The sequence below is a fragment of the Poecile atricapillus genome, chromosome 4, assembly GCF_030490865.1.
Source record: "Poecile atricapillus isolate bPoeAtr1 chromosome 4, bPoeAtr1.hap1, whole genome shotgun sequence".
NCBI lineage: Eukaryota > Metazoa > Chordata > Aves > Passeriformes > Paridae > Poecile > Poecile atricapillus.
The window spans coordinates 74,313,577-74,331,140 of record NC_081252.1 but is presented as its reverse complement, the minus strand read 5'-3'; the positions used below and the strand labels follow the sequence as shown (position 1 = coordinate 74,331,140).

Genomic DNA, 17,564 nt, shown 5'->3' with positions numbered 1-17,564 from the left:
CTGCTCCCACACACACCCGGCCCCTGGGGACAGCTGGAGGCCGAGGGCCTTCAGGGAAGCAGCAACTCCGGCTGTTCCTCGCCTTCCTGGAAGAGCCGGAGCAGCGGCTCAGCGGCGAGGGCAGCCCGGAGCAGCGCAGGAATGCGGCTGTCGGGCCAGGCCCTGCCCGTGACGGCGCTCCCGAGCCCCGGCCCGTCGCTTTTGGGACATGAAAGAAGCACAGTTCCTCAGGGGTGCTGCGGCGAGGGGCGGCTCTGCCCTGAGAACAGGCCTCCTTTCAGCAGCCCCGGCCTCGCCGGAGGAATTCGCTGCCCCGGCCAGCGCCGCCGGCTCGGGGGAAATGGCGGCGTGTCTGGCATAGCTGCTCCGGCTGCGCTGACCGCAGCGCGTTCCAGGAGCGAGCCAAGGCCTGTCCCCTCCTCCCAGGCAGTGGGGACGGGGGCGGTGGGGTCGGAGCACCCAGCTGAGGGTGAGGGTTGTGCCTCCCTCGGCCCTCGTGTCACACCCGAGTGTTCCTGCCCGCTGTCTCGGCCCCAGGCCCTGCCGGGCTGTGCTCCCACACGAGTCGAGGCAGCTCCTCTCTGCTGTGAGACCTCAGTTCTTGTGGGACACAGTCCCGTGGACCCCAATCCTCAAGGGTCACAGCTCCAGGATGGGATTTCTGCTCGATAACATTTGAGGGGGAACCAGCTCCTCACCACATCCCTGCTCCTCAGTCCCCCCCACCCACGGTGGTGTGGGGCTGCTGCTGGTCCCCTTCCTCTCATCCAGAGGAGCAGCTCTGGCTGAGGAGGGTGCTGGGGGCTGCTGTGGGGCCAGGGCTGTGTGGATGAGGCATTGCAGGGGCCAGGGGATGCTCCCACACTGCCAGAGCCCTGCAGTGTGAACCGTGCCACCTCCTCCTGCCAGGCTGCTCCTCCCAACCCACAGACGTGCCAGCAGCCTTTGGGAAATAGAACTTACAACTTTATAGAGGAAATAAAATTACAACTGAGAGGTGGGGTAGAAACTACCCCTGGGCAGCGCTGTGGGCAGAGACACCTGCACCATCCCCGGGGGACCAGGGGCTCCTGGGGCCCTGTGTGGGTTGTGGGAGTTGGGGTGCAGCACCTCCCGGACCGTACCCGTGTGCCGCAGCCCAGGGGATGTGGGCACGGTCTTCTGGCCAGTGGTTGGGGTGGCAGCCCCAGGCTGGGAGGTGCAGGTGTTGGTGCCTCCAGCACCAGCCCCCCCAAGGTGGGGAAGGGCAGCCGGTGGCGAGTCCTGGGCAGTCCCCGGCAGGACACAGTGGCAGCAGCACTGGGCATCAGGCCTCCCTGCCGGTCTCCCAGCGGCTTCCTCCCACCCGTATGGGGTGAGGGAGGGAGATGCCGGTCTCCCCAGGGCCGGGGCCCTATGAAATCTGGTTGTTGAGCTGACCTGGGTACTGCTCAAACCGCTTGTTGGCCTCCTCGCTGAGTGCATCTCCTGCGGGCAGAGGGCAGGGGCTGTCGGCTCTGATGCAGTGCATCCCCTGCCCTGCCAGCACCTTCTACTGTAGCTGCCCTCAGCACCACAATCCCAGCCCATCCTCATCCTCACGGCTTCCTGCAGCCCCGTCACTGCCCGCCACCCTCACCCTGTGCTGTGCCCCGGGCCATTACCGATGTGGCAGCTGTGCACCCAGATGCGGTGCCCGTCGTACTTGCAGTTGCATTTCATGGCATTGTTGGTGAAGTCACTTTCTGCCACCTCGAAGTTGGGGTTGATCACGACCTGTGGGGCACCGACAGTGAGACCCCCTGCCCCAGGCCCACAGGATGTGTCTCCCCAGCTATGGTGGGTGTGCTGGAGAGCTCCAAGGACACAGTGGCTGCTGATGTGGTGGGGTGGTGCTGTCCCTGTGCACTGTGCACCCCTAAGCAGTGCTGCTCAGAGATGGAAAACCCACGTGGCATGTGTGAGCAAGCCCTGCACATCTGTGGGCACAAGGACACAGCCAGCACAGCCACCAGCACCCCTGAGCTCCAGTGGGAGAGAGGGATGGGTGGCTGAGGTGTGTGGAGGGCTGAGGTGCAGGGACAGAGGCTGGGAGGGTGACAGGAGGGGCCAGGGTGGGTCAGATGCAGCACCTGCAGGATGTAGTTGCCTGGCTTGACGTCAGTGATGTCGATCCACTGGCAGTCGATGTCGTGCCGGTACAGGTCCCAGCAGCCCACGGTGATGCCCTGCTCCCCAAAGTTGGCACACTCGTACCTCTTGGCCACATCTGCAGGCAGGAGGAGACACAGCTTGTCCCTGCTGAGCCTCCCAGCCTGGCCCCATGATGGCGACACAGGCAGGGACGGTGCTGCAGGGCCCCATGCTGCCCACCTTCCTCGCACTCGGTGTCCTCCAGGCAGAAGCTGGCCTTGTGTCCCTCAGCCACCTTGGTGCCGTTGGGAGTCAGGATGTCGTAGTGGGTGAAGATGTCCATGCTGTGGTAGTGCCTGTGGGAGGGAGCCACCACCTGCTGCAGACTGCCCTGCCCTGCATCAGCCCCCTGCCACCTGCCCAGCCTCTCACCACCGGGAACGTCCCCACAGCCCCTCTCTGAGGTGGCAGCACTGTGAGGTTGGCAGAGCTGTGCCCTGCCCTGGAAGGGGACACAGCTGTCCCCAGCCAGCTGTCCCAGGCAAAGCAGAGGGCTCAGCAGCATAGCACAGCCTGCAGCCCTGTTCTCCTGGAGACCCCAACCCCTACACTGCTCATCCAGGAACAGCCCTAAGCCAAACCAGGCCAAACTGGACCCTGGGCAGCAGATTGGGACTATCCAGTGTCACCCTCACCCAGTGTCACCCTCACTCAGTGTCATACTTGCACAGTGTCACTCTGTTTCAGCACCACCCCTGCCCAGCACCCTCCTCACCCAGCCCATTGCAGCACCACCAGCCTCTCCCCACCCTGACCCCCAGCCCCATCTGTCCCCTGCCCCACACTCACCGGTGGCACTCGTGCCAGACCCAGGAATGGCGGCCGGCCTTGGGGCGGAAGTCGGCGCGGCCGCGGTTGTGGATCTGGGAGGAGAAGCGGAGCAGGCGGCGGTGTCCGTAGGGCCAGTTGGCCAGGCGGGCCGAGCTGGCCAGGCAGTTTTCCTCAGCAGCGCAGTACAGCATGTGCAGCGGCCGGTCCTCGATGTACGCCGTCTCCTGCACCAGCGGTGCGTGCAGCAGCAGGTCGGAGGCGGCTGGGGACAGGCGGCTGCTCAGGGACAGGCCCTGCTCTCGGCAGGGATGGGGCGAGTGGAGGGGACGGAGCAGTGCCCAGTGCTGGACGTGTGCCCTCCCCATTGACTGGGCATTGGCTGACCCCTGACCTCCATCTGCAAACCCCACTGACCACAGCCCCTGGCCCCACAGCACTGCTGTCTACAGAGCCCACTGCCCACAGACCCACAGCCTGCAGAGCCCACTGCCCACAGACCCACAGCCTGCAGAGCCCACTGCCCACGGAACCCACTGCCCACAGACCCACTGCCCACAGACCCTACAGCCCACAGACCCACAGCCTGCAGAGCCCACTGCCCACAGACCCCACAGCCTGCAGAGCCCACTGCCCATAGACCCACTGCCCACAGACCCCACTGTCCACAGACCCCACTGCCCACAGACCCCACTGCCTGCAGAGTCCACTGCCCATAGACCCACTGTCCACAGACCCCACTGCCCACAGACCCCACAGCCTGCAGAGCCCACTGCCCACAGACCCCACAGCCTGCAGAGCCCACTGCCCATAGACCCACTGCCCACAGACCCCACTGCCCACAGACCCCCTCCCTGCAGACCCCACTGCCCACAGACCCACAGCCTGCAGAGCCCACTGCCCACAGACCCACGGCCTGCAGACCCCACTGCCCACAGACCCCACTGCCCACAGACCCACTGCCCACAGACCCACGGCCTGCAGACCCCACTGCCCACAGACCCACAGCCTGCAGAGCCCACTGCCCATAGACCCACTGCCCACAGACCCCACTGCCCACAGACCCCCTCCCTGCAGACCCCACTGCCCACAGACCCACAGCCTGCAGAGCCCACTGCCCACAGACCCACAGCCTGCAGAGCCCACTGCCCACAGACCCACAGCCTGCAGACCCCCCACCCACAGACAGGCCCCCTGCAGCCCCCACTGCCCACAGCCCCCGTGGCCGCTCACTCTCGGAGCAGATGACGCCTGCAGCGAAGCGTGTGCCCGTGTTCCTGCAGCTCAGGCTGGCGCCATGGTGCTGGCAGTGGCTCAGGGACATCTCGTGGCCAGCGCACTTCACCCCGCTCATGACCATCTCTGTCACGTTGCTGGCATCCCAGTACCACGTCTCCTGGGGAGGGGGTGAGGCAGGGTGGGTGCCAGGGCTGGCGGCTGCATTGCCCAGCATCACTTATACCCACGCTGCAGCCAAGCCCCCCACCACAGCTGCCCCTAGCTGTCCATATGGGTCCTGTCCTGTGACATGGAGCAGCCACATCCCTCTGTCCCCATCTGTCCCCATGCAGCCCCACGGTCATTCGTGAAGTGCCAGCCGGTGCCTGCGCTTGCCAGGGCGTCACCGGGGCCCTCCCCGCTGGCACCTACCGTCACTGCGTGCAGGGAATAGCCCAGGCCGAGCTGACGACAGGCCACCATGGCCTCCTTGGTGGTCCAGCCATCGCTGCAGACCGTGCCCCACTTACTGCCTCGTTTCACCTCCACGCGGCCCTCAAACTCCGTCCTCCCGCCGGCCAGGCGGATCTGCGGGGAAGCCCTGGGGCCGTGAGCGGGCACCCCACGCTGTGCCACCTCCTCCTCCGTCCCCATCCCCATCCATCCCTGTCCCCAGCCCCGTGAGCAGTGGTGGTGGCTGCTGCTGCCCTGGCCAAGCTGGTGCTGGCACCTACTTGTAAGCCGTGGTTAGCGAATCCCAGACCCAGCTGGCGACAGGCCACCATCGCCTCGAGCGTACCCCAGCCTTCGCCGCAGACCAGACCCCAGCGGGGCTGGTCCCCGTCGCCAGCCCCCACCGCCACCTCGACCCGCCCCTCGAAGCGGCTCCGGCCCCCGCTCAGCCGAATCTGCAGAGAAAGGCAGTGGCAGCATCATCACCATCACAGGTGATGCTCCCCTGGACCGCAGGGCTGTCCCCAGCCCCTGTCCCAGCACAGCTCTGCCTGCACAGGGGGGTGGGGAAGCCAGGAACGGAGCAGTGCCAAGCACAGCTTTAGCTGGCAGGGAACTCACCAAAACTGGTGGATTTGGGGATAAATAATCGCTTGTGAGTTTGGGAATTGTCTCACCAGCACAGGGAAAACAGTTCATTTTGAAATGGCACCATTTCAGAAATGACAGGTGTGAGAGAGTTAAAGGTCATTTAAAAAGCTCCAAGTGGATGAAACGATAGACCAGGGCAAACAGGAACAAGGGGCTCCATTTGCTTGTTTCATCAAAGGTAAAAAAAAATCTCTCTTGGTTGGCCCACAGTGATTTTTTTTTCCTGGTGTTTCTGCTGGGGAGTGGGCACAGGCTGGCAGCAGGAAAAGCAGCAGGAAGCAGCTGCCTCACACCTCCCCTCACTGAGCAGCACCCACAGAGCACCCAGAGCCCCCACAGCCTCCCCTCTTCCCCCCTCCTCACAGGGGCTCCCACCCACAAAACCCCTGAGCTCCCAGGGCAGCCCTTGTCCCAGAACAGGGGGAAATGTGTGGGGTGCAGAGAAGGAGAGATGAGGGTCCCTTGGATCCTGTGGCCTTTTCCAGCACCCCACTCTGAGGCCCCACTGCTGGGAGCCCCAAGGAGCCAGCAGCCCCCCGTGGTGCCCACCAGGTTTTCGTAGCCCATGTAGGGGATGTTGCAGCGAACAGCCGCGTCCTCCGTGTGCTTGCAGTCCTCCTGTGTGATGTTCCTGAAGGGGCAGTTCCACAGGGACTTCTCGGTGCCCCGGCACTGCACCTCGTTCAGGTGGATGGGGCCCGTCCCTGCCAAAGAACAGCAGAAATCGGGGCCCTGTGACACAGGGATGCTCAAGGCCACCTTGTCCCCAAGGCTACCTTCTCTTTTTGGCAGGTCTGAGGGAATTGGACACTCCAGCCTCCACAGCTGCTGCCTGGGGCAGTGTGGTTGAGTGGCCATGGTCCCATTGGGATGCTCCATGTGCATCCGGCAGCCCAGTGCCCACAGAACACGCCAGCTAAGCAAAGCCTGGATGAGTGCCTCATGCACAGAAGGGGATGCCTGCCCCCCCCTGCCCCAGCAGCCTCACCTTGCCCCATGCGTGCCCCGGTGAGAGCCTCCTTGGCGCTGCCGAAGCCCAGCTCGCGGCACACGACGCTGGCCGACTGCAGGTTCCAGCGATCGTCGCAGATCGTGCCCCACTCGCTGCTCTTGAGCACCTCAACACGGCCCTCACCGATCCTTGCACCGCCCTTCAGCCGGATCCGGGGCTGCGGGAGCAGGGACAGGCGTGGGACAGTGTGGAATGGCACAACACAGTGCTGGCCACGACTCCTGGGGTGTGCAGGGACAGCACACGATCCCCACCTCCTGCTCTGCTCACCCAGCAACCCACACACCTGCAGAGCCTGGGGGACAGAGCCTGGCCGTGGGGCACTGTCCAGCTGTGGGCCACCACAGGACTCTTCCCCCTCCCAGCAGGGCTCACCTGGCCCTGCTGCTGCTGCTGCTGACGCTGCTTCTTCTTGTGGGCATTGCCAGTGGCGAAGAGGGGCCCGGGCACGCAGCTGACCACGGCGGGCATGCCGGCCCCGCAGGCTGCTGAGGAGTTCCCCCGGTAGAACTCAAAGGAGCACATGGACAGGTGCACCTCTGTCCCCGTGCAGGACACCGAGTGCAGGCGGTAGTTGAGCTGCTGCCGCTCCGTGAACAGCCTGTGAAGGGAGAGGAGCCCTGAGCCATGGCCAGCGTGGCCAGTGGCAGTGGAGGTGTCACCAGCCACCCTGCCTGCAGCTGCATGTGCTGGCTGTACCCTTTGCCCTGTCCCCAGGGTGACACACGGTGCTGCCAGGCACCCACCCCTTGCCAACTGCCTGTCCCACACCCCCAGCAGCACATGGGGACATGCACAGCTCTGGTGGGACTCCTGTCTCTGGCTCTCCACTGGAGCCATTTACCTCTTCTTGGGCCCTATGTCCTCCCTGCGCTTTTGTTTAGGCTGAGATTTGGAGGCCAGCCTGGAAAATAGAAAAGAACCATCACAAAGCCTGGGGCCTCAGGCTGTCACTTGTGCCCACAGCAGTGACACAGCGAGCACAGCCTGCCCTGGCTTCACTGGAGGCTGAACTGGGCACCTTGGCCCCCAGGAAGACTCATGTGCATCCCCTTTGTGTCACACAGGGGTGCAACAGCATCATCTGCTGCCGGCAGTGTGACACAGCCACACTCTGCAGCAGCGATGCAGTTTCCTGCATGCATCCCACCAGGAAACTGCTGGATGCAGCCACATCCTGCTCTGCCTTGTCACACAGCGAAAGATCAAACACCAGCAGCCACCATTTGATCGGTCAGGTGTGGGTGAGGTGTGTCTGTGTCCTCATCCATGCCACCACTGTGCCGTGTCCCCAAGGTGCAGGACACCTGGCAAGCAGCACCAAGCAAGCAGCACAGGCAGCCCCAGGGTGCTTGCCCTGGGGCCATGGGACACGGTGGGACTTGCTGCAGGCTGGCAAGGACCTGCTGCCAGCGAGGGAAGCAGCCCTGGCACAGGCTGAGCCATGAGGGGAAGCTGCCTTGGGCTCAGCACACACAAGGTGTAGCTGCAATCCCAACATCCTCAAATACTTTGCTTCCCTCAGGGAGGAAGATGCTGAGCAGAGCCAAAACCCCAGAGCTCACAAGGAGTGAAGGGCAGAGCGGCTCAGAGGAGGGCAGGGGACTGAGAGCCCCAAGAACTGGGCAGAACCAAGCCTGGCCACTGTCCCTGCATGCCAGCACAGGTTGGTGTCAGCCTGCACAGCCCAGCGAGCCCCAGGACACAGCTGGGGCTGGGATTCAGACAGCCAGAGGGCACCAGTGCCCATTCACACTCAGGAAAACACATCTGGATCCTGCAGCTGGATCTGGGTCCCCAGGACAAGAAGATGTCATGTATGTGGTGCGAGCCCCAGGGGGAGCAGCAAGAGGAGATGGGGGGTGTGGGACTGTTCCTGCCAGGGCTGAGGTGGGAGCTGTGAGGATCCTGGCTCTTCCAGCAGGGAGGGAAGAGCACAAGAGAAAAGAAGTGTGACTGACAACAAAAGGTTCAGGCTCAGGGTAAGGAAAACCTTTTGCCCATGAGGGCTGTTCCATACTGGAGCAGAGACCACAAGACTGCAGAATTTCCATCCTTGGAAGGTTTTAAAAGCCAGCTGGAGGAAGTCCTGGGTTTAGCCCACAGCTGGCTCTGCTCCACACAAGGGAGTTGCACCAGGATTTTCAGAAGTCCCTTCCAGCCTGCATTAGCCTGTGCCTTCATATGACTGTGGCTGTGCAGCCCCAAACTGATCAGCCCCTACAAAACAGTGTGGATCTCAGGAGCCAGTTCCTGCTCGGGGCAGAGGGACAGGACTGAAGATTCATGGAGACACAAAACATTTCCTTCCTTCAGGGGAAGGACCTGCTCGCTGGGAAAGGGGCAGTCAGCACCAAACCAGCCAGGAAACAGCACACTGGAGAAAACAAGACCTTCAAGTGTGGGTTGAAAAAAAATGGGATGACCCTGCCTGAATTCCCACCAGCAGCTGCAGGAGCTGGCAAGGATGGCTGCTGGGGACACAGACCTGCGAGTGTCACAATGAAGAGCTCACAGTGGGTGTAGGGCACATTTAGCATCAGGGAAGGTGGTGGGACTGGGGCAAGGCCCTGTGCTGGGGGCAGAGCATCGTGGCAGCAGGCTCAGGAAAAAGGTGAGAAAGGATGGGCTCTAGCTCAGTGTATCCACCAACAAACCCAGCAGCAGGATTCAGGGATGGAGGGAAAAGGCAGCCAGAGCATCCCCTGGGCCTGGCAGAAAGGCAGCAAGAGGGAGTGGGCAGAGGAGGCAAGAGACCCCAAGCAGATGTGGCACTCAGAGCAGGACCTGCCCCACTGTGCCCATCAGTACTGCTGAGCACAGGCTCTGATGCCCACACCAGACAATCCTGCAGGGAATGGAGGGGTGCACAGCCTTTCCAGCATCCCCACTGCTGCTTTCTGCAGAAAGCAGCCCATTTCCATAGCCCTTCCTCCCCATCCTCCAGGAGAGACGGCTCTGCTCCGAGGCCTCCTGCTCCCCTCCCAGGGTGCCAGGACTCCTGCCTGGCAGGATAGGGCTGCTCTGCCTGGAGCATGACCAGCCTGGGAGAGAAATGGTCTCTCATGGGGAATGGGGGACCCCAGCACGCACAGGCAGGTCCCCTGGGGTGGGCTTTGTCCTACTGGGCCAGCACAGCCCAAGCCTTCAGTCTGCTCCATCCGGATCCATTTGTGCCTGGATCCATTCTGACGGTGGAGACTGGTGGGGCCAGACAGCCCAGCTCTGCCACAGCTCAGCAGATGGGGCACCCTGGCCCCTTACCTGCTGCCCAGCCTCGGGCTGCGGCCCTTCATCCTGGCTGCTCGCTTCAGCCGCCTGTGGAGCAACACCGGAGCCGCCTGCTCAGGGCACACACAGTGCCAGGCATGGCATGGCCGTGCCCCTCACTGCAGCCTTGTGTGGCTGGAGCATCCCCTGATGGCTGCAAACCTTCCCTTGGGATGGGGACACCACTGCCAGGGAGCAAAAGTGCTCCCCTTGTAGTGGTCTTTGCTGTAGTGTGTGTGGTAGGGGATGGCCACGGCCCCCCAAACACCCCATGTCCCCCCAGCTTGATTAGCAAGTGTCCAGATGGCCAACTGGGGCTTGGACTGGTGAGCAGCAGGGTAGGAGGGATTTTAGGAGCCACAACTCCCAACAGCACAGTCCCTGCTGTCCCCCCACGCCCCTGGCACCATCCCCAGCCCTGTGCCCCGGGCACTGCTTGGACACCCCACCCCTGTGGGCTCCCTGCCGGCCTCACTCACTTGTAGAAGTTCCTGTTGACTTTCTTCTCTGCTGGGAAGCCCATCATGCCACAGATGACACGGCTGTTGTGGCTGTCCCAGCCCTGGTCGCAGATCTGTGCCCAGCTGTCCTTGTAGCGCACCTCCACGATGCCCTCTGTCACCGGCAGCTGCCGCCGCCCCCCGGACACCACCGGCCGCAGCCGCACCTCCTCCACGTGGCTCTGCTCGGTCTGTGGGGATCAGATCAGCCCCAGCTCACATCCCATCCCATTCCCCCTCCTCCTGCCGGCCCACTCCCAGGGAATCTCCTGGGATGCAGGAGAGGGGTCCCCAGTCACAGGTGGGGCACAGGGACAGCCGGTCCTGCATTCCTGCTGACCACATCTGAGGGCCCTGGGCAGTCAAGGCTTGAACCTCATCCAGAGAACTCAGAACTCTTGTCCCCTTGTGTCCCCAGGTGCATCTCAGGGGAACACAACCAGGAAAGCCAGTGCTGCTTTCCTTCACCCCCAGGGAGAGTTCTCAGACTGCCCCACACCCAGGGTGCTCTGTGGCATCCTGGACATCACCAGCTGCCCACTCTGGCCAGCAGCTTCCTCACCTCGATGACGTTGGAGTCCTTGAAGCCTGGAATGCGTTCATCCTTGCAGACAACACCTGCATCTTCCTCATGGCTGCAGTCGCTGTTCCCCCAGCCCCGGTGTTTGCAGTCCCCGATGCTCTTCTCGCTTCCGGCACAGTTCACATTGTCCAGCCAGATCCGCCCTGCCAGACACAGCCTAGGGGTGAGGGGGAGCCAAGCATCCCCTGGGAACAGGGAAGGTGCCCAGAGAGCATGGCCAGGGACCACACAGGTTACAGCAGGAGCTGTAGCACAAAGCTGAGGCTGGTGAAATGCCAAGAGTAAAGCTCTGGAGGCGGGCGGTGTGTGTGTGTCTGCAGATGGGGAGTCCCCACCTCCCCAAGGGGCTGCTCTGCCAGACAGAAACACATCCCACATGTGCACACACGAGCACACAACCCCTGCCAGCCACTCTCCAAACACAGAACCCGCCCCATGCAGACCTCTTGGGGCACTCACCCTGCCCTGGGCAGTGTGGGGGCTGTGCCAGGAGGACGCTGTGCCCATCACCCCTCTCTTACCGACTCCTTTGCCGTACTTGGCGCTGTGTGCCCAGCCGGTGGCAGCCACGAAGCCGAGGTGCCGGCACAGCACGTGCGCGTTGCCCAGCGTGAAGTCGTCATCGCAGATGGTTCCCCACTCGTCGTTGTAGAAGACCTCGACGCGGCCCTCGTTGTGCTTGCGGGGGTAACCGGCCAGGCGGAACCTCAGCTGGGGCCCGGGGGCGTGTGTGGGGCCCGGGGGGGTGGGCTGGGCACTGCCCACCCACAGCCAGGAGCTGCCCAGCAGCACCAGCAGCTCCGGCCATGCCCATGTGCCGCAGCCTCCCATGGCAGCGTGGCCCTGCAGGGGCAGACAGGCAAAATTGGATCAAAATTGAACACAGCACCCCCATCCAGCCCCCCTGCCAGCACCAGCACAGCCACGTGCCTTGTCCTGGCCAGAGTGCCCCTGACACAGAGCACCTGCACTGGCCCTGCACCCCTGGGGCTGTGCCCAGTGCCCCTGTCCCCCTCTGACAACAGAGCCCCTGCTGAGCCCCCACGGCGCTGTCCGGACACATCTGAAGGATGAGCTGCCAGAGCTGAGAGAGCTGGAACAGGCTCAGGGCACAGGGAAAGCCCAGCTGGATGGGCCAGGAGCTCATCCAGTGGGAGCAGGGAATGGCTGCTGGCTGAGGGGATTCCAGCCCACGCTCCTGCCCTCCGTGACGAGCGAGCGAGGCAGCCGGAGCGTTCACATTCCTCCGACAATATTTGTGGCTCCCTGAATACCTGAGGGAGATGTGGTATTCCTGCACCAGTCCCACGGCAAACAATAGTGAAAACCCTTCTCTGTGAGCCGCCCTCCCTTCCCAGTGCGCTGTTCCCATGGATCCTGTAGCTCAGGAGCAGCATTTCTGCACGGGTGTTGTTGACAAGCTCTGATTGATGCTCATCCATGACCACCAGCAGGACCAGCTGCTCACCTCCCTGTCCACTGCCACCCCGTGCCACCATCCCTGCCAGTCCCTTCCATGGTGGGAAAGCATTCCCCCAAAACACCCCCAGGGCAGCCCCCCAGCAGGATGTCTCTGTCTCCAAGTCCCCACTCTGAGCACAGTTCCTGCCTGCTGCACTCACACAGACCGTGCTTGCCATTAGAAAACATTAAAAAGAACAAGTTTTGGCTTTCCTGGGGTGATTTAAAATTCCTGTATTTAGCTGCAGCGTCACAGAGAAACAAATTCAAACCCCACACAGAGCTGGGGGCTGGCATGGATGCTCCACCTCCCCACCAGCCTCCAGGGCAGGGTTTTCACAGAGGAATCACCCTCATTCCTGCTTGGTTCACTTTTCCAGATGATGAGGACCTGGCCCACACGCCAGCCTCTTGAGAATGCCTCGTGAGCTGAGGCAAGGATGAACGGGATGGTGCCCAGTGCCAGCCCCTTTTCCACACCCATAGCACAAACAGGAGCCTCCACAGGGCCCAGCCCTGCTCCCTGCCTGCCCCGTTGGGCACAGGTCACACTGGAGGTGCCACCAGGAGCAGTGAGAGCCTCGGGATGAGCCTGGTGCCTGCAGAGATGCTCAGGAATAGAGTGAGGAGTAACAAGGACCAGCACTGCTGGTCCAGCTCTACACCAGACACAGGGTGGGGAATGACAGGACGTGGCACTCAGTACTCTGGTCTGGCTGACAAGGCAGGGATTGGTCACAGGTTGGACTCCATGACCCTGGAGATCTTTTCCAACCCTAGAATTCTATGAAGCACATCATTTCCCTCAGAGCAACCACATCAGCGTGGGTCTGCCTCTGTCCTCTATCACAACTGGGGCACCACAGAGCTGATGGGGACATGGTTCAGGCAGCTGGGAGCCCTGGGGTTGGTGGGAGCCAGCTCTGGGCTCCTGGTGCCCCAGCTGCCTGCTCTGGCACTGTGAGACCAGCAGAGCTCAGCAGGACGCGTGTTTGTGGGCAGACAGCGGGGAAACGCTCTGCTGAACCTTTTACCCAGCCAGCAGGAAGGGAGGGAGAGTGTGAAGGGCCACCCCAGCCCTGCCAGTGGCTTAGGAAAGGGGATCTCTGGGCTTGGAATGTGAATTCTCCATCCCCATCTCCACACTGCCTGGGAAGCAGTAAGAGATGAGTTTGCATCATCTCAAAGCAGTAACTTTTTATTCCACCCCTGGGTCACCGAGGGGACATCTCCCTGCCCAGAGGAAGGGCTGTGAACCCTTAGAGCTGTCCTGACACACAAATGTGCTGGCTGTAACACATCTTTCCTTAGGGAAAGCTGGAGTGCACAAGGATTGGAGCTTCCCCAGAACTCCTGAGCGAGCAGGATGCTCTGCTGTGGAACTGGGCAGTTTTACAACGGGGTCAGTACAACCCTAAAGGACAGCAGCACAATTAATGCCAATCCCCATGGTCCAGCAGAAATAGCCCGTGTCAGGATGTGGGAATGGCCTTTTATGAGATCACAGGTCCCGTTAATTGGAGTAACTGTGTTGATGTAACAGGCTGAGACTGGAAGGCATTCGATTCATCTTGCACCACCTTTTAATGAATAATTAGCACTCAACAAAATCAGTGCACCTTCTCCTAAGTGGATTAAAACTGGTCACCTGCTGGAACTAAATTGTGGGGAAGTCACCACTCCGTGGGCTTTCTGGTGAGCATCACATGCTTTTCAAAGCAAAACTGTGCCAGGAGGAGGAAAAAAGTACCTTCCTGGTACAGGCTGCAGAGACAGAAATGGGGGGAAGCAGAGATGGGAATAGGGACTGCCTGGTAAATCAGCATTGTGCAGCCTACATCCTTGGCTACAAGGAAAATTTAAATCCATGCATTGAGAAACAAATCACAGAGGACCAGAGACCAGAACATGCCACCTGGAAAGTGCTGGGCTTTGTAAATTACTGATTCCCCCCTGAGCCTCAGCAGCGTGACCTCCAGGGTCTGTAATCCCTGCTCCTGGGTCTTGCTTCAGCTCTGCTCCAGCACCTCTCATCCCCACTGTGCTTCCTCCACCCTGGCACCTCAGCTCTGCCACTCACCTCAGAGTTTCCCAGTGACATTCCCAGCTGAGCTGTGTGGGGCCAAAGCCTTTTCCATGCCCAGCCCAGGACAGCTGCCATGTGAGCTCCCTGCAGCACAGCACGGCTCCTTCCCCATTCCTGTACCACCTCCCTTTCGGAACACTCTCCATGTCCGTGTCCTGGGCAGTCAGGCTAACAGGGCTCTCATTGTCCACATCACTTTTTCCGTTCTCTGAGGCACAAGCTGTGCGTTTGCTCCTCTCCTGGTGCCCGACTGCTTGTTCTGCTCGCAGGCTTTGCTCCAGCCCTGCCTGCTGCTCTGGATGGGGTGCACACCCCAGCATCCCAACCATCCTGCTGTCAGCTCCAGCCAGGGACAGTCTCCTGTTGGAGCAGGACTTGTGCCATTCTGGATGTGTTTGTGCCACTCTGGCTGTGCTGCCCTGGGCACAGATGCTCAGCAGAATTCCACTGTAAGGGTAAAGGGCTCTGGAGGACGGGCTGGCTGGAGCGAGCGCTGGGCGTGGGAGCCGGGAAGCGGCCCAGGTTCTTGCCACTGCCCAGGAAACCTCAGGAATGTCCCAGCCGGGTGTGCACGAGGCCCTGAGCCACATCCCAGCCTGCAGCACAGCTGGTGCTGGTGGTGGGGTGTCCGAGTCAAAATCCTGGGGCTCCCTCCAGTCCTCAATCTCAGCCCTGCGCTGCTGAGGTTGGCATGAGTGAGAGGATCCTTCAGGGCAGGGGACATCACAGCAGGAACCATGGCACTGCTTGTACTGCTCCCATGCCAGCCCACTGACTCTGCTTGTCCCAGCGGGTGACAGAGTCACCCTGACAGGGCCTACAGCCCTTATGGCCAGGCACTGTCCCCATCATTGCTCTGCATCTTACACAGGGGCTGCCCCTTCCAGAGGGGTCAGCTGTGCTGGTGGGGGTGCCCTGGGCCCAGGACTGCTCAAATCATGTGTGTCCTTCAGCACACACTGGGCATACAGCAGGACATCATTCTGCCCCACCAAAATCCCAGTGAACAGCTAGCAGACCTCGGGAAGGGGCAGCTCCTGGTGAGGCAGGTCCTTGGGTAAGTCCGTGTGTTTGATCAGCACGGGGTATCCCTGCCTGGGACAACATCCCAAGCCACAGCAGCAGGGAAGGGCCAGGCCACAGAGGCCCCTCAGGGATGTGCTTACTCAGCAGCAGCCTTGGACACACCCATGGGACATGGAGCATCCCAGGCACTGACAACTGGGAGGGCTCAGAGAACAGCAGCACAAGAGAGCGAGGACCTGGGAAACCCGCCAGTACAAGGGAGAGGAAGCTCGCTCTGTTTATCCTTCCTTGAGAAGGTTAAGGGGTGACACAGTCACTCTCTGTTGATGTCCCATGCCAGGACATCCCTGAGAGCATGGGGTCACGTCCCCAGCGGTTTAGGGCAGGAGAAGGTCTGGTGAGTCCCATGGCTTCAGGGCTCCATCCCTCCCCTTCTCCCCAGGGCCCCATCACACTCGGCCCAGCGCTGGCCCTTTCGCAATCCAGCCGCCTGGATGGGCCTGCTCTGCTTTTCCCACTTCCCGGCAGTGCTGGGAGCGCATGAGCACCAAGCAGGGGAGCCCCGACATCCCCACCCTGCTCAGGATGGGACCCAACATGGGTCAGAGCTCCGGGGTAACCACCACCAAGGACTGGAAGGGAGCAGGGTTCCACAAACTGGTCCCAGAAGCACCTGGAATTTGGATTCCCTGGCAGGATCGGTGTCACTCCCAAAACGACTGCGGCTGGGAGCTCACTGTCCCTCACTGCCCGAAGGGAGGGTGACTGCCTCTGCCGCCCACCGTGTGCCCCCATTCCTGGCCAGGACAGGGACCCTGCTGCAGAACAGACATTGTGGCTCTGGGGGTGTCAGCAGGGACAAAACACTCTGTGGGGCTGGGGCAGCACCTCTCTTCCCCTGACAACTCCAGGTCCAGCCCCGTTGGGCTATCTGATGTCCCCATGTCCTGCTGTCACCCCCTAAGCCGGGGCAGGTCACAGCACAGCTCTTTGTAGCTCCTACCCCCACTCAGCCTCCCCAGGACACAGCAGGGCCCTCAGCTCTGAGCTGCCCCGGGCTCGGGAGAGGCAGCCCTGGGAGGAACCAGCAGCCGGCAGGAGGGAAAGACCTCGGAGGAATGCACAAACATCAGCCATCCCCACGGGCTGAGGGGTGGGCAGCGGGGGCTGTGGGGCTGCTGGTGGGGCTGCTGGTGTCCCAAGCACCCTGGAGCAGGGACCCAGCCTTCCCGGACCTGCTGGAGACGGGACCGGCTCAGCTGCGGGCTCCTCGGAGAGCAGCCGGGAAGGCAAAAAGCCAGCCGCGGAGAATCATCCCTTCCAGCGCCGCCAGCCCTCCCGCCCCACATCCCTCCATCCATCCTCTCTCTTCCATGAGCTACAGCAAGTCCGGTCCTCATGGAAACCCTGAGTCTCCACCGGCCTTTGTAACCCGCAGCTCGGCCCGCAGCCCGCACGCTTTGGGGTGCGCTACAGCCTCGAAGGGTCACCCACAACCCTGCCGGGTCCGCCGGGCCCCGCTTCCCGTGGGACACCCGCGCTGCCCGCCCGGTCACGGTACCCACGGGGCACGGCCCGCGGCAGCTCCCGCAGCACGGCACGGACACGGGCACGGCACGGGCACGGCACGGACACGCTCCGAACACCGGGGCTTTGGGGCGGCATCGCCGCACCCACCCCGCACCCGGGACACCCCCGAGGCGCCCCGGCCCGCAAGGCGCCGCTGCTCTCGGGACAGCCGCTCCCGGGCCCGCGCGGTATCTCCGGGCCATGCCGAACCGAACCGAACCGAGCCGAGCCGAGCCGAGCCGAGCCGAGCCGAGCCGAGCCGAGCCGAGCCGAGCCGAGCCGAGCCGTGCCCAACGCAGCCGAACCGCGCCGTGCCGAGCTGTGCCGAACGCAGCCGAACCGCGCCGTGCCGAGCTGTGCCGAACGCAGCCGAGCTGTGCCGAACGCAGCCGAACCGCGCCGTGCCGAACCGAGCCGTACCAAGTTCTGCAGTGCCGTACCGGACTGAGCCGTGCCGAGCCGTGCAGTGCCGTATCGTATCCTGCCGTGCCGAGCCGAGCAATTTCGGTCCGTGCCGCCGCGCTCCGCCCCGGCCCGCCCCGCGCCGTGCCCGTGTCCGTGTCCGGGGCCGCCCCGGCCCGCGCCGAGCGGCCCCGGCCCCGCCGCCGGGACGGCCCGGACGGGCCCGCGCCCCCCACCCGCCATGGGGCCGGCTCCAGCCCCCGCCCCGGCTGGGCTCGGCTCCAGGGCCGCCCTCGGCCCAGCCGGGACGGAGCCGCGGGAGCTGCCAGGCGAGCCCTCACGGCCGGGGTTTGGGCCATCCCGACCCCTCCCAGCCTTCTCCTCACCCCGTGG

At 62.7% G+C, this 17,564-nt stretch overlaps 1 protein-coding gene across 4 annotated transcripts; it reads right to left on the bottom strand.

The window, feature by feature from the left end:
• Positions 1-950: 950 nt before the first annotated feature.
• LOXL3 (lysyl oxidase like 3) lies at positions 951-17,393 on the bottom strand. Of its 4 annotated transcripts, none has more exons than XM_058837076.1 (15): positions 17,190-17,393; positions 11,149-11,470; positions 10,607-10,770; positions 10,024-10,235; positions 6,650-6,875; positions 6,251-6,431; positions 5,812-5,966; positions 4,893-5,066; positions 4,591-4,746; positions 4,174-4,336; positions 2,962-3,205; positions 2,353-2,468; positions 2,112-2,248; positions 1,644-1,755; positions 951-1,467 (listed from the first exon to the last, which is right to left on the bottom strand). In XM_058837076.1, exons 2-15 carry the CDS (start codon positions 11,456-11,458, stop codon positions 1,394-1,396), a joined length of 2,424 nt encoding a protein of 807 aa, XP_058693059.1. In that variant the 5' UTR covers positions 11,459-11,470; positions 17,190-17,393; the 3' UTR covers positions 951-1,393. The 4 variants fall into 4 exon arrangements, with proteins under 4 accessions (XP_058693059.1, XP_058693060.1, XP_058693061.1 ...); XM_058837077.1 differs by having other exon boundaries at positions 17,210-17,393; XM_058837078.1 differs by lacking the exon at positions 4,591-4,746 and having other exon boundaries at positions 17,190-17,368.
• Between the last annotated feature and the right edge of the window lie 171 nt (positions 17,394-17,564).